The following is a 16,937-nucleotide window of genomic DNA, read 5'->3' on the forward strand; positions in this document are numbered from 1 at the left end:
ATAGCAAAGTGCTAAAAATGCTACTGCAGCTTGAACCCTGGTAAGAGGATGGAGGTAAATTAATATGCTTTTGACCTGATTTACCCATCTTGCAAGGCCTTCTACCTGAAAGAGAGTGGCTCAAATCCTAGCTCACACCTTTGCAAACTGCTCATCAGCATACAGAATTGATTTTTACCGAATCCTCTACACCTACACATTGTATGGCCACTCTTGTATTTTTTTTTATTTATATATTTTTTTAATTCATTTAATATTTTTGTGTTTTCAATCTAGTTGTAAATTTTAAATTTGACTTTTCCTTTTTTATTGCTAAATTTGACTAATTAAAAAATGTTGATAGTTTTTTATCACTTACTTGGTATTTGACCCAAAGTTCCTCTGTATTGGGTTTCTCACGGTAAGTAACGTACATACCTGCAAGGAATATTTGGAGTAGACAACGTTAGGACAGCCGAGACACTTGATCTGTCGCCTAGTCAGCTGCCGGTTGAGCAGCTCTGTGCGAATGTTGCAGTGTTCTTTCACCCAGTGGTTCTCCACACTTTCCGCTCTCAAACTCAGGAAGGAACAACTCACACAGCGGAAACACGTGTGTTTGTTCAGCTCACACACACGATATCTGTAGACCATCGGAAGTCACTACTAATCCATGCATTGAGGAAAAAGGAATGGAGGGACAACCAATTTACTTTAGAAAATAGTTCTAGGTGGTTGAAAGCAGACATCAAGTTCTTAACAAATTTAAGTGTGTTGTGAAACGTAGTTGTCAGGGACTTGAACTTTGGTGCAGGAGGGAGTTGATTCCAGACATAGCTTCAAAAATGTTATGAGTTTTGGATTGTTCATCAGCATTATTGTGACAGTTGCATTGAACATTCCACTTGCATAGACACTAAAACATTTTAGCCCCTTACAAGGGGACTTCTTCAGTAGTTTCAGGTTGTAAAATATATCACTGTTGAATGAAGTAGTATTCAGAAGTAACTAATAGAATATACAGTAGAATTAAGTAATATAGTATAGTCAATTAATCAGCACAATTGGGGGTTGGGCGGGAGGGAGTTCAGGTCATAGGCGTAACTAGGATGACCCTAAGGGGGAGGCCTGGGGGTTAACTCCCCCGGGAAACTTTTTAGACATGTAAACTTGCATTTTAGGGTATTTAGAGAAATAAAATAGATTTTTATTTTATTTTATTAATTGTAGAAAAACTAATTTTAAAAATTCAGGTTTTAGGGTCAACCCCCTCTCGGGGGGTTGGGGTTGGATACGAAACTGGTTCAGATAACTGATTTTTTCAGTCGGTCACGCTTTTCCAACTGTTTTAACCTTAAGTGTTTTAACCAAAGGTAGAGATGTTCAACTAGATTTTTTCTAAAAGTTTAGATGTTCTATAATGAGGTTTTACCTATATGAGAACTGAAAATTTAATTCAAACAACAATTAATTTAGATAGTTGTAAAAAAAATAGTTTGGTTAAAGTGCTTGTCTTTGTAAATATTTTATTTAATTCTTTGTTTGAAGTTCATTGTTGATGATGGTGAGTTAATGTTGTTCAAAGGTTTATTGTGGACATTTTCCATCACGATTGTAAAAAACAATACACAACGTTTCGGGATCTGGAATCTGATCCCGTCCTCAGGATAATATTATAATATAAGCCTCAAAACAGTATCTTTCAATCAAAAACATTCAAAACATTTTTAAATCAAATATATAACCACTAACAAAAAACCAACAAAAATAAATATGGTAATAGGCACACAGAAAGACCCGGGACTGATTTATGTTTTCATTGTGATGTCTCCAGAGCCCAAAAACACTATTCGTTCAAATTTATACACATGTATATATATACATCTTTTTCCTTATAGGTAAATCCACTAAAACTAATAGAAAAACTTAAACTTACTTAGGTTCAGGAGGCTTTGGTTTCACCATCTTGATGAGATTAGGCATTTGCAAGCTTTCTATCTTCACAAACTCGGTTGGTTCACATTTCACTGGTTCCTTGTCACTTTTGGCGTTGGTCAAAGAGGTTAGTTCATCCTATAAGAAACAAATCGTTACTTTAGAACAGTTGAAGGGCTTCTTGTGATTAATCCTAAATAAATTATAGATTTTCATGCTTGATACAGGCCAAGTATAACGGTTGGTACGGTTGATAGTGTTTATGACGTTTATGTGCAGTAAAATGTCAGGTGTGAATAAAACATCTTGCACCTTTAAATTCACATTTTTATCCAATATCCATGTACTATTACTGGAACAAATCTAAAGCGGGCTCCAGACGTGCGCCATTCGCAAAGCACGAAATATTTGACGTGATTTATACGTGTTGTTTTCCAAAAAACAGTTCGTTTTGGGAATAGAAAAAATTATCATTGACTTTGATGTGTGCAAAAATACTGACAATGAACGGGAAAACACGAGCACAAATGTTTGCTGCTTACCAAGTAGACAAACACCTATCCTCACTACTTGCGATTTGGTGAGTCGCTGTTCAGTGCTTGGCGAATGGCGCATGTCTGGAGCCACCTTAACAGCTGTTTTCATATAAAGTTTTTTCCTACTTTTAACCATACGTTTCCATTCCATCCACATTGGGCCTCGAGATTGTGAGTGTAATGCATGAAGCAAAGCAAGGAGTGAGTCATTCCAGTACAAGACTTATAAATAGTAGGGCATGAACCCACAACATCGCTGTATGGATCTGTAGTCTACCATGCCACTGACTGAGCCAACCAATTGAATTATATATGTTAATCCAAATACTTACAGTAGACCCTCAGTAATACGCCAGATGATTGAGCTAACAATTTCACTGACAAAACTTGCCAAATCTACCTATCAAGCTTGAGAAAACTGATGATTGAGTTCAACAAGTTTACTGACCAGATCAGTTTTGTCGGAGGGTGCGAGAGCGTTCAAAACAGACGAGACCTGGCTGCTGGTTATGTTAGGCAGTGTCCGAGAGTCAGACAGTTGTAGTTGCGACAACAACTTGTCTGTATACTCCTGTGAGGGGTGTTCTGAAAAATTATGTCAGTTAAATATCACATATATCAACCCTGTACAAGCTTCTCTATAACAAGTATCAAAACACAGCTATAAAGAATGCATGATGTTTATACAAAAATATAGAAACCAAACGTTTAGCAGTCCAGGTAATGAACACATTGTAGCGGAAAATTTTTGTATAAGCCAAATTTGGAACAATTTTAGGGGAAGGGTCCTTAAACAACATACTAAAAGTACCCACCGGTGGAGGTAGAGCTAAAGGTCCCTTTTTAGGTTTTTTGTAAATAAGGAACTCGAAAACTACCTACCAACTTTTTGTATACAATACTAAATTAGCAAATTAAAGAATATTGAATTTCCTACAAGAAAAGTATATTATGTAACTAACTATTCCGGTTCAATTATTTACAAGATATAATGAATAGGTATCTAATTCAAATAATCCTTCCATAAGAAATTCGTGTAAACTTGTATGACAAATAAATGCTAAACGTGGCAAAGCCTATCCACTTAAGGCCAATATAACCGATATTCAATTATTTCTGGTGCCAAACACCCTGACCCTGGTTTTATACCCACCGAATGGTACCCAAGTGGAGGAAGGTGAGTACCTTACCCCCCTATCGGAGCAACTTTCCCCTCCTTTGGAGTCATTCTAGTGTCTCCGAGTACTTTTGTGACTTAAACCTCAAAATTATCTTAGAGTCAAAAACACTTCTTTACAATATGTTATAGGTTCTAAATTGTATAATTAATATTAATGTAGGTATGTTGTGAGTGTCACTTGACATTAAAATACAAATAGAAGTAAAATAAACAACTATTACTTAGTTTTGGAGGACTGATTGCTCTAGATGTAGAAGATCACTTACAAACCGTGATAATTACATGTAGAAGATTACTTATCACCTACAAACTGACTCCATTTAGGCCCTACTTACAAAACTATTTAAATTTGGTGTTAGGTACCAAAGAACATAATTATTTAGATATTTTGCTTTCGCCTACTTACCATTATGATGTTCAATGTCTGAAGGCAAAATCGTTTCAACATGATCCAAATGGACATCTTCGTTGCTCACGGTTTCAAGATTCTCAGGAGTTTCATTACAAGTTTCCACCACAACACCTGTATCCAATAACATTTCTTGGTCAGCACAAACAACTTGTGTGTCAGAATCTATCAAAACTGTCTCATTTATAATTGAACTGTCTAAATTCTCAACTTCACTTTCCACACAACCGTCCGAGGTGATTATTATTCCTCCGTCTTCTAGTGTATGTTCCATTACACCGATGTCAGACGATTCAAATTCTGTGTGACCTTCTGATGTTGTAACAGTGTTTAAAATCTCTGGGAAATTTGTTGTCTGAGTCAAATTTGTTAGTGTTAAATTGTTTTCAGTGGATTTGGTAACTACACTGGAGTTGAAGGAAAAGTTGTTGTGTGTTATGATGATGTTGGGTGTGGAAATGGGTATATTGTTATTTACTGATGACTTTTCAAGATTGGAAGCGCTCGCAAGTGTGTTTTCTGTTGTTGGATTATCCTTTGGAATCGTATCGCTAGTGCTATTTAAGCTATTTTCATTGCTACATTTTTCACTTTTAGATCCGTCGATCCGATCTTCGTTTGAGCGCTCCAATGCAGACTGAGAGAGAAGAGAACTTGGTGGTTTCAACATTATCTTCTTCGCTGTAATCGGTTTCTTTCTGACTTTTGCAAGTCTCGGAACAGGTTTGGTGATAGGTTTTTTACCCGTCGGACTTTGTGACAATAAAGGATTACTGAGTAAAATATTTGCTGGAACATTGTTTTTAAGATCTTTAATCACAATCGTAGAGTACTGGTTCTGAGGTAGCAAATTGACGTTGGATATCGCAGTGAATGTCACAGGCTGTTTCCCAATCATTAATGAAGGACTTGCGTCCACTTTTGGTTTTATCGTTGGTAACGTCGTTAATGCCAATGTAGCATTTTTCTTTCCAGTTTCTTGCCAAGTCATTGGCAAATGTTCACTGGATAGAATTACTTTGTATTCATTCATTTTTATTACCTGAAAAAAAAACAACAACATACGATTTAAAAAACTAAAGACAAATAACAACAAATTAATGATTTTAGTATGTCAGTAACAATTAATGTAAATAATCTTCATAAGAATACTGAATGAATGCTTAAACAATGGTTATTCAATAAAGAAACTGCAACGTTTATGCAATAGGTCAAGATATCCTGGTGACGTCGTACCAACCTTTTAGAGAGGTCAGTCCCTCATAAACAGGAAGGCTCAGTCTTGTGTTACACAATGTAACATAGGAGGACCTTGTTTATTTCATTTTTTTTAATTTTTATTTTTTTAATTCCTTTACCTATCTAGGCTAAACCTTTTGCATTTTTAAAGTTTTAAGTAAACAGTCCAAACCCCAGTCTTTTTGCTTGGAATCAAAGATTTCAATTATTTTAAATTATTCCACGTACTTTTTCACTCATTTTCAAGCATACGTTTTTTTAGAAGCCTAATAAAAAAATAATGTCATTAACTTTCGGATACTGTAGGTAAGACCTACACTGTTGACGTTAAAAACATGTATGTAATGTACGGCCTATATAACGTTGATGCGGAACTACATTCTGCAGCCACGCTGCATAAGGATTCAGCTATAAATATTTACCTAAAGGGTGTTGCTAAGTAAAGTAAGTATGTCATACCATACCTATTTAAGGGTAAATTTTTTCCATGTACACACTTTACTATTTGATTTAAATACAGGCGGCCAAGCGCCAAGCAATGGTTGGGTAAGAGTCTTTTTCAGGCTCATGATTGTTTTAAAATGACATTAAATAAATAGTAAACATCAAACACACACTTACCGAAACGTCTTCACCTAATTAATAGAAGTGAGACAGTATCCTTAAAAACATACATTATACAAGGGCATAAACCAATAAACTTGTTTTTTTTATCTTGATAAAACCATGATACCACATTATACTGATGAATGTAAAATGAGAGCAGAATAACAAACTCTGGCACTAGTGGCAATTTACTACAGCTGTACAATACAAGCTAGCAGTTTATAACTAGTAGTACGCTTATTCTGCACGTAACAGGATGAGTGAACATGAGCGCAATAATGAAAGAGTTTACCCACACCTAGCACACTTAACGGTGTCACTGGTGTACACAATAATGTTATTTGTATGGGCAAATCGACCCATGAGTCGGGGCAAATAATGGTGAGTTGGTGACTCAAGTCGGTAGCATCACGCGAACTTCGGGCCCAAGGCAGCGATGTCGTGAGTTCGGACCCTGGTCACTGCCACTAAATTTTATCAGTACAGTTCACCTTTGTACTGTACCGGCTCACCAATTGCTTTGCTGTAAACGATCCACGCACGGGCGAGGTTAAAAGAGGCTGGACCAACCTCTTAAAAAAACCAAATCTCAGTCAACAACAATCCTAACTTCTCGTCCATTAATTAACCAAAGTCATTGGTAATATACGTAACGTATTTCCTGTTTCCCTCTCTTCTCATAGCATTTTATTATTGCAGATACGTTAATCTAACTGTCACAAAGAGTTCCCACACTCTGGACTCCTCGCCTCGACTACTCCCTTCACCACTTCCTACGTCGTGGACCTGTTTCCCTCCCTTCCCATAGCATTTTTAGAATTGCAGATACTGTACATTATTCTAATTATCACAAAGGGTTTCTACAATCCGGAATGCTCGCCTCAACTATTTCCTTCACCACTTCCTACGTAGTAGACCTGTTTCCCTCCCTTCCTATAGCATTTTAGAATTTCAAATAGATTAATTTAACTTTCACAAAGGGTTCCCACACTCCGGACTGCTCACCTTGACTACATCCTTCACCGCTTCCTACGTCGTGGACCTGTTTCCCTCCCTTCCCATAGCATTTTAGAATTGCAGTTACATTAATCTAACTATCACAAAGGGTTTTTACACTCCAGAATGCTCGCCTCGACTACTTCCATTACCACTTCCAACGTCGTGGACCTGTTTCCCTCCCTTCCTATAGCATTTTAGTATTGCAGGTATATTAATCTAACTGTCACAAAGGGTTTCTACACTCCGGACTGCTCGCCTTGACTACTTCCATCACCGCTTCCTACGTCATGGACCTGTTTCCCTCCCTTCCCATAGCATTTTAGAAATGCAGTTACACTAATCTAACTGCCACAAAGGGTTTCTACACTCCGGACTGCTCGCTTTGACTACTTCCATCACCGCTTCCGACGTCGTGGACCTGTTTCCTTCCCTTCCTATTGGAATTTAGAATTGCAGTTATATTAATCTAACTGCCACAAAGGGTTTCTACACTCCGGACTGCTCGCCTTGACTACTTCCTTTACCGCTTCTTACGTCGTGGACCTGTTTCCCTCCCTTCCTATAGCATTTCATTATGGTAGATACATTAATCTAACTGCCACAAAGGGTTCCCACCCTCCGGAATGCTCGCCTTGACTACTTCCTTCACCACTTCCTAAGTGTCATGAACCTGTTTCCCTCCCTTCCCATAGCATTTTTAGAATTGCAGATACATTATTCTAACTGTCACAAAGGCTTCCCACACTCCGGACTGCTCACTTTGACTACTTCCTTCACCACTTTCGACATCGTGGACCTGTTTCTCTCCCTTCCCATAGCATTTTTAGAATTGCAGATACATTATTCTAACTGTCATAAAGGCCCCCCACACTCCGCAGCGCTCGCCTTGACTACTTCCTTCACTATTTCCTACATCGTAGACCTGTTTCCCTATCTTTCCATAGCATTTAAGAATTACAGATACGTTAATTTAACAGTCATAAAGGGTTTCCGTACTCCTTTCTTTTCACTGCTCACCTTTCCGCTTTCTTTACTACTCTCTACGTCGGGGACCTGTTCCCCCCCCCCCCTTCGCATAGCATTTTAGTATAAAAATATACCAACATTTTTGAATATTTAATATTCAATGCCAACATTAAATTGAATAATGTAAAAAGCTGCTTTGTTCTAAATACATACATACCTATATACTTTTAATTAAAAGGCGAAATTTTAATACTGAACATAAACGGTATATAACTGCCGACTAATATTGTTAAGTTCAATTTATTATTATGAAAGTTGTAAGATTTAATTAGCTTAAATAACATTATTCTGAAAGCTGTGAAATTATAATGATATATATTCATAGACGCCAAACTGTTTACTCCATGAATGAAAGAGCTTAGAGTAAAAGTCGTTCTCTCTGTCTTAAGTAGACAACAAAATTGTTGGTCGCAAAACGTAAACAAATAAAAAGAAGAAGAAGGTAGCTCCTAATGTTATTCTTATGGGACAAATTTAAAAATGTTTTTTAGGTATTTTATAATTACTACTGAGCGGAATCGTCTAGAATTTTAATGGTGTCTTTACACTGGTGTCATAACTATTTGTGCAAAATTTGAACGCTATAAGTGCAACGGTTCTTGAGTTTTAGGTGCGAACACACACACACACACACATACTCCAGCGGACAACTTTTCTCCGACTCCGCTATACACGATACATAGATTCGTTCACTTCGTTCACTCATCTATTAGAATCTACACCCTCTGATACTACTACGTCATGGACCTGTTTCCCTCCCTTCCCATAGCATTTTAGAAATGCAGTTACACTAATCTAACTGCCACAAAGGGTTTCTACACTCCGGACTGCTCGCTTTGACTACTTCCATCACCGCTTCCGACGTCGTGGACCTGTTTCCTTCCCTTCCTATTGGAATTTAGAATTGCAGTTATATTAATCTAACTGCCACAAAGGGTTTCTACACTCCGGACTGCTCGCCTTGACTACTTCCTTTACCGCTTCTTACGTCGTGGACCTGTTTCCCTCCCTTCCTATAGCATTTCATTATGGTAGATACATTAATCTAACTGCCACAAAGGGTTCCCACCCTCCGGAATGCTCGCCTTGACTACTTCCTTCACCACTTCCTAAGTGTCATGAACCTGTTTCCCTCCCTTCCCATAGCATTTTTAGAATTGCAGATACATTATTCTAACTGTCACAAAGGCTTCCCACACTCCGGACTGCTCACTTTGACTACTTCCTTCACCACTTTCGACATCGTGGACCTGTTTCTCTCCCTTCCCATAGCATTTTTAGAATTGCAGATACATTATTCTAACTGTCATAAAGGCCCCCCACACTCCGCAGCGCTCGCCTTGACTACTTCCTTCACTATTTCCTACATCGTAGACCTGTTTCCCTATCTTTCCATAGCATTTAAGAATTACAGATACGTTAATTTAACAGTCATAAAGGGTTTCCGTACTCCTTTCTTTTCACTGCTCACCTTTCCGCTTTCTTTACTACTCTCTACGTCGGGGACCTGTTCCCCCCCCCCTTCGCATAGCATTTTAGTATAAAAATATACCAACATTTTTGAATATTTAATATTCAATGCCAACATTAAATTGAATAATGTAAAAAGCTGCTTTGTTCTAAATACATACATACCTATATACTTTTAATTAAAAGGCGAAATTTTAATACTGAACATAAACGGTATATAACTGCCGACTAATATTGTTAAGTTCAATTTATTATTATGAAAGTTGTAAGATTTAATTAGCTTAAATAACATTATTCTGAAAGCTGTGAAATTATAATGATATATATTCATAGACGCCAAACTGTTTACTCCATGAATGAAAGAGCTTAGAGTAAAAGTCGTTCTCTCTGTCTTAAGTAGACAACAAAATTGTTGGTCGCAAAACGTAAACAAATAAAAAGAAGAAGAAGGTAGCTCCTAATGTTATTCTTATGGGACAAATTTAAAAATGTTTTTTAGGTATTTTATAATTACTACTGAGCGGAATCGTCTAGAATTTTAATGGTGTCTTTACACTGGTGTCATAACTATTTGTGCAAAATTTGAACGCTATAAGTGCAACGGTTCTTGAGTTTTAGGTGCGAACACACACACACACACACATACTCCAGTGGACAACTTTTCTCCGACTCCGCTATACACGATACATAGATTCGTTCACTTCGTTCACTCATCTATTAGCCTGAAGATAATCATTTCAAGGTCTGATTTAATTAGGTAATTTAACAATAATTAACCGTATGGTGTATGAGTTGAAACGGTTTGAGTTTCAATGAAAAGTAAGTTAATGTCTGCTTTCATTCTGATTCTGATAAAAGATCATGAAGACCTAAATTAATTGTCATGAAAGAGGCCTAATTTAAAGTTAACAAAGTTTTTTTGTTTTTTTACATTTAACATACTTGAGCAGCAGGAACAGGGGTGAGAGTGAGGACTGAAGTTGCATTGGCACCAACTGAGCTGGTTTCTAGTTCCATTTTACTGTCCTCGGACTTGACATCTTTTTCTGTTAATAGTGCCTATAAAGTGTTTACAAGATTAAATAGTAGATAGGTATGCTTAAGTTGAGATGTTAAAATAAATTATAGGTCGTTTTGAACCTTCCTATAAACCTTTTACAAGGTGTATCTACAAGTAAACATTAATATACACACCTATTTATAACAGAGCCATTTTCAAACTCGCTAACTTATTTCGCAGTTAACCTTCAGTCATTTCATCAGATATTTTTTACTTACAGTCAAAAAACGTATTCATTGGTCTTGTCTTGCATCCGGCATGAGATACAATAATTGACCAATTTATTAGGCCCATAACAAAGCTTGTAAAATGTTATGTGTACATGAGCTGCAAATGGAGTGATTCTGTTCACAAATGATGCCAGAAAGAAGCAAACTGCCTCTTTGCTGTGTACACACAAAATACGGAGCTATGTGCACAAACAACCCTTTAGTTAAAAAAGCACCCCTTGTAAATACCTATTTAGGATATAGTTTGAAATGTTGGATCAATCGAATAAGATCCTTTGGAGTTTTCAGATAATCATTGCAACACTCATTTATGAAAAAAAGCTTGAAACAAAAAAAGTTTATTAGACAATGACCTGTTTCATCATTACCTAAGGCCCTAAGGTCGATGACAAAACAGGTCATCAACTTACTAACCTAGGTACCGTATCTAGAAGCTCTACATGGTCATGTTCAATCGTGTCTGTTTGAGTTTTTTGCTGGGGCAATCTCGACACTTAGAAGCATCGGTCCACCCGATGCAAAAAAAATTCAATGTGTTTGAATTTTTAATAGTTGGGAAAGTTAGTCAAAATTTCTAACTAGTTAGAAGTTAGTCCCATAAAAAGTAACTGATAGAAGTTACTAGTTAGTTAGTTTAAAAAGTAACTGATAGAAGTTATTAATTAGTTTAAAAACTAACTGATAGAAAATAAAGTTAGATTTCGACATTTGTAGAAGATAGCTGTTTGTTGGACGGTTGTTTAAAAGGATTTCATATGTAATGAAATAATGACAAATCTTGGTTACTAATTATTGTGTTTTAATTAAATATTAATTAAACATTGTCACATTTACATTACATGTAATGTAAAAACATTCATTACTACAACAAAATTTACTTTAAATGGCTATTAAACTTTAAAAGAAGTTGTTTTTCAAAATTGATGTCGCTGATTCTTCCTCGTCTGTTACTCTGTTAGTGATGACTAGGCTTGCCGCTCTGAACAGGCGTTCGCAGTGAAAAAAGGTGTTTTTTAATTTGTAGATTTATATTTGTAGTTATCTTATTATAATGTATTTGTTTCATGACTAGTGAATATTTTGTTAGTAAATTTATGTAAATTTATAACTAAATAATGATTTACACATTAGTTTGCCGTGGGTGAATACTGAAGCAATGTCAGTGTGGTGGCCAGGTACACATCGTCAACGTCCCAGATTCGCACGCGCTCCCGCCCGGTTGGGAAATGTCGTACACACACCAGGCGGCCCGCTACCAATCACAGGAGAAATTGTTGTCTACAAGTACAAATATAAATCTGTTTAAAAACCACCTTTGTTCGCATTATAAAATCTGTCATATTGGTGTTATTTCTTGTGTCACGGCAAACACGATGGTATTTTGAACGAAATTTTCAGTGTCTTATTAACGATGTTAGCATACGTTTCAAAAATTTACAGCAGCATAAAAACTATTGTGAATAAAATTTTTAAAATGCATGGAAATGTTAACAATGAACCTACCAATAAGCCATAAAAATTTCAGAAAGATTGGCTCAGTGGTTTGTTTACAAATAAATTTTAAACTTCAGTGTTATTGCAGAGTTTCTTAAAAACCGGTACTTTTTAGGATCTTTCAACTAGGCTATATAAATTTTTCTGGTAAACGGAAATTGTTTTAATTGACATCACGTAAAATGTATTTAAGCCAGCTTATATTTAATTTTTGTTTCAACAAAATCGGATAATTCATCTCAGATATATTTAGGCTCGAACTCGAGTGCACATATTTATTTCTCCGACAAAGGTAATACAAATGCTTGTCATCACTCTGTTTTCAATAGTTCAAAAGACAAAAACAAATAGTGATCATCTCACCTTTCCTGACATAAACATTACTTTCGATACACAAACATAAGTTACAAATGAAGTTCCCGGTTAGGTAAAAACACAGTTTGTTGATGTTCAATTAGCTGAATTTTACACCAAAATTTATTGTACAACAATTAATGGACAGCAATTAATGGATTACGAAATATCAGATAATTTTTTTAAAGTCTGATGAAGTAGTTTTTCCAGTGTGATAAAAGTATAGACTACTAAATTTAAAAGTGACCTATTTGTGGCGAGATAAAGTTTAAAAGAGCATGGGAAACACATTGAGAAATAAACTATAACTGTACTAAAAAATAAAAATTATATTCATTAAAAAAATACATAGGCCTATTCCACTTTAAGTTAAAACGAGACCATCATACTTTTTCTACACTTACCTCGAAGCACTTGTGACAGATGCTTTAACTATTTTTGTTTTGGGTACAAATACAATAAACATTTTAACGTGTTTCCACCCTTTTCATTTTTTCAACTTGTTGAAATATGTCACTTAAGATCGGTCACTTGATATCACACTCGCCCGCCATTGCAAACAAATATTATTAATCTACTCCTACTTAATTAAAACTGTTCACCTTAATAACTCATGTATTTAAAATATTTAACTATCACTAAAATATATATAACGACAAGACAACTAAGAAACTAACAAAAAATTTACACCTGTCACGGTCAGATATTGAACACCGACTGAAGTGAAGACATTGTTTTGACACTTGAGATTACAGTACCTATCAATCGCCAAACAAACATTCCCCCTTCCCACCCTTCGGTGCTTGGGGTGTTGTTATTGGCTACCATTGGCTCGCACCCCGGGTGCGAAAAGTTGAAAAGCTAACGATTTAAAACTAGCGAATATATTATCTATTCGTTGTCTATTAAACTAACTGAGTAGAAGTTATTTCCAGCTCTTTTTAAAACTAACGAATAAAATAGAAGTTAGCCAAAAAAACGAACGAATAGCGCTATTCGTTAGAATATCTATTCGTTATTCCCAAGTATGAATTTTACCTGTCTAAGAATACCATCTTGGTGCTGCCAAATGAGCTGATTTGCTGGCTGGCTGGACACTATAAAATCACCGTTTGATAGAAGCATATCTGGCTTGATTTTAGTTATCAAGGCTGAAGATACTGCGTCCACCTGATTTTAACATAAACATAGATTAGCTTTGCTGATGAAAGAGAAATGATGCAGGTGAAAATAGTCTGAAAAGAGTTTAAATGAAATGTAAATTTGTTACAGACTTTATAATGATTTTTTGGCACTGAGTTTTCATTGACAAATTTGGTTTATAGAAAAATTCCTGTACTTGACACTTTCTGTGTTTGGTCAAAAAAACAAAGCTTTATTTGGCAGCTGAAAAAACCCGTCTTTACAACTTTATCAGACATGTCTTGAATGTATTTTGAGAGAACTTGAATGCCTCTACAACTATCACAATGAGAGTTCATATTTTCTAACAAAAGTGGTAGTCTTTCGGCAGGCATTCTTGTCTCCTGTGTGTAGGAATCAATGTTGTAATCGGATACAGTTCCGTAGAGAGCTTACAATTTAATATCGGAGGAAATATTAGTTTTTGTCAAAATGCATCTCCTGTATTAGGATACAGCACATTAGGATCGACCGGCGGACACAGGTAATTTAACATTTTATTGAAATATTAGTTTGATATTATATTGTATCGGATAGGCTATTATAGTTTTCATTCGATAACTTATAAATAGGTCTATCGACTGTAGGCCTAGATGTTTTTCAAGAAGATTTTTTTTATAGTACTACTTTGTATCGGATAATAGCATAGGTTCTCTGCGGAACTGTTTTCTTGTAATCTTCATTAAAGTTATTCGCCAAATGCACATTCTTCATACAGTTGCAATGGTTAAACTTTTTTAATTGGTAGCATACTATGACTTTTTCACTTTACTTATGATTTGTAAATAATGTAGGCTAACTTTTTTGCTTTCAATTTAAGTTAGTGCTTGATACTTAACTTACAGTTGGTTAATATTTAGTGACATGGAAAAAACAGCTCAAACAATACCAAATAAATCGACCTTATACTACAAAATCACAGAATATCAGGAAGAACATATAGCCTACATTTACCATAAAGTAACGCTCAAAACACAAACCGTACACTCACTCACACTACACTACAACACTACATACACATAAAAAAGTAAGTAAGAAGAATGATTAAGAAGATTTGACAATTCTGCGGTGAAGACTCCAATGGTAAATGGTAAAAGTTAAATGGATTAAATGTTCCAAGCTTTCTTGCCTCCTTCCGCAAGTTTTACAGCAATTTAATAACTTAAGTATCAAATATTTAAATAGTAGAGATATGGCACTTGAAATACAAATATAGGACAAAAGAACGTTGATGATTCTACTGTTATTAGGCCTATTCCATAAGATTAACATAGAAACTTTGAGGTCCACTGGTGTGATTCCCTTACCATACAATGAGCTCATTTTAAGAGAAGCACAACTTTAACAAGATCTTTTAAATGACACCAAAATGGTCAAAATTTGTTATAACTCTAGGAGGAGTTCTGTTCACAAAATATTTTGAGCCCTCCCTAACTTAAAGTCACCTAAAAGATAACTTAGTGTAGAAATTTTACAGTTACAAATCAGTACGGTACAACAACCTACCGTGGTTTGTGGAGATTGAAAAAAGGCAGGCCTACAGTTTGTGGTGGTTTTGGTAGGTTCGCTAATTTTAATGGTATTGGGTTGAATCCATTTGGACGCACAAATTTTTGAGGGTACAGCTTTGCCCTTAGGCAGCAAAAACTGTTCTTTTCTTATCTTCATACCTACTTACCAAGATCACGCTGAAACAAAATAACAGTATTCAACTTCAACTACACTAAGAGTGGCAAGTGTTGGAATAATCTTACATTAAACTTAGACATTACTTGGGAACAATAAACCACACTTTGGAAATTAGGTTAATGACCATTCACTCATCAGTCTTGTAGTATAAGTTAAATGTGGCATTGTTCTTATAAACAATATACATAATTAATATCCTTACATATAGTCAATATCAGAAATGGCACTTCTTTACACTGTATTTTTTAATAAGTTTAATTGCTGTGCTAATTTAAGAGTGAAAATAAAATAGTAGGCCTAGCAAGCCTATTTTAGGAGGGTCACTAAAAGCAGTCAGTAAAAAGCATCAGAATAATTACAAATAAAATGTGTCTATTAATTAAACAGCATTTCTATTCACCTTAAAAAAAATAATGACTGGTATTTAAAATAAATTAATATCTTGGACTCCTAAATATAAATAAACACATTTTTAGGTTAAACTTCAGTATTTTGTAACCACTCACTCTCCCCTCCACTCCGGTGGGGCACACGGAAGATTTCTCAGGTGCCGTTTGACGTCACTAACTGCTGACGTCACTAACTGCTGCGTCTGAAGAAACATACAATTTTATAATTTTCTATTATTAAATTAAACTGTCATAACCTAACCAAACTAACCAAACGTGCTGATAATGGAAAAATCGAATAAAGGTTTACTAATCTAAAAAATAGTTTTGTTCATAAAATAAAGTTATAATTGCCTAAAATTCAATTTTATAATTTTTTAATTATAAAATTAAACTGTCATAACCTAACCAAACCAACCAAACTTGCTGATATGAAAAAAATTGTTGATAAAAAGTTAGTGCCGCCGGCGGGATTCGAACCCGGAACATTAGATTATCGGCCCGCAACGCTATCCACTGCACCACCGAGGCCGATGGCTCATAACCGTATCGTTGCGGTATTGGTGTTCCCTCAAAGTGACGTCAGCAGTTAGTGACGTCAAACGGCACCTGAGAAATCTTCCGTGTGCCGTTTCGCCTCCACTCCAACTCCACTGACAGTTGACAGCTGTTGACGTTGACAGAGAGGGTAGGGACATTCGACTATAGTCAATCGTAGGCGTAGGGACCATTGAGTTAAATAGATTGGTACTTTATGCTATCGCTTTATCGAGGGTGAAGTTGGGTTTCATCATAGATTACATTGGTGTCCATTTTACCATAGTTTGTCATTGTCTATGGATCTATCATACAGGGTGAGTTTTAATTGTCCCCCCCCCCAACTTTTTTCTACATTTTTTCAAATATCAATCCCAGACCACTTCCAAACATTGTTGGGTAGTAAGTACTTCATTATGACAAGGTGGCCATTTCCGGCCGCCATCTTGGATCCGCCATATTGGATGCAAAATTTTTTTTTCAAATGTAAAGGTGGGGTTGTGACCCAATATTTTGAACTAAATTTTTACCTTGAATACAATGCCGCAAACCGTTTAAAAAAATCTTGATTCATTCTAAAGTTATGAGGGCTTTCTAAAACTTTATTTTTAGCCCATTTTAAC

At 35.7% G+C, this 16,937-nt stretch overlaps 1 protein-coding gene across 2 annotated transcripts in view; it reads right to left on the minus strand.

Annotated features, from left to right (window-relative positions):
* LOC128995311 (uncharacterized) overlaps positions 1-15,902 on the minus strand; it is a 32,875-nt gene extending 16,973 nt beyond the window's left edge. Inside the window, exons 1-8 of one of the 2 annotated variants that reach the window (XM_054420287.1) lie at positions 15,789-15,902; positions 15,206-15,387; positions 13,556-13,687; positions 10,322-10,438; positions 4,037-5,081; positions 2,899-3,035; positions 1,916-2,052; positions 418-622 (exon numbers count right to left, since the gene is read on the minus strand). In XM_054420287.1, the coding sequence (XP_054276262.1) occupies positions 418-622; positions 1,916-2,052; positions 2,899-3,035; positions 4,037-5,081; positions 10,322-10,438; positions 13,556-13,687; positions 15,206-15,367 (1,935 nt within the window). In that variant the 5' untranslated portion in view covers positions 15,368-15,387; positions 15,789-15,902. Of the gene's footprint in view, positions 1-417; positions 623-1,915; positions 2,053-2,898; positions 3,036-4,036; positions 5,082-5,899; positions 5,952-10,321; positions 10,439-13,555; positions 13,688-15,205; positions 15,388-15,788 lie in introns of those variants that run through there. The other variant, XM_054420288.1, reaches the window with a different exon arrangement.
* Positions 15,903-16,937: the final 1,035 nt, after the last annotated feature.

Source organism: Macrosteles quadrilineatus, unplaced genomic scaffold, assembly GCF_028750875.1.
Source record: "Macrosteles quadrilineatus isolate MER2022 unplaced genomic scaffold, UCM_ALF_1.0 Scaffold_5__1_contigs__length_97177068, whole genome shotgun sequence".
Classification (NCBI taxonomy): domain Eukaryota; kingdom Metazoa; phylum Arthropoda; class Insecta; order Hemiptera; family Cicadellidae; genus Macrosteles; species Macrosteles quadrilineatus.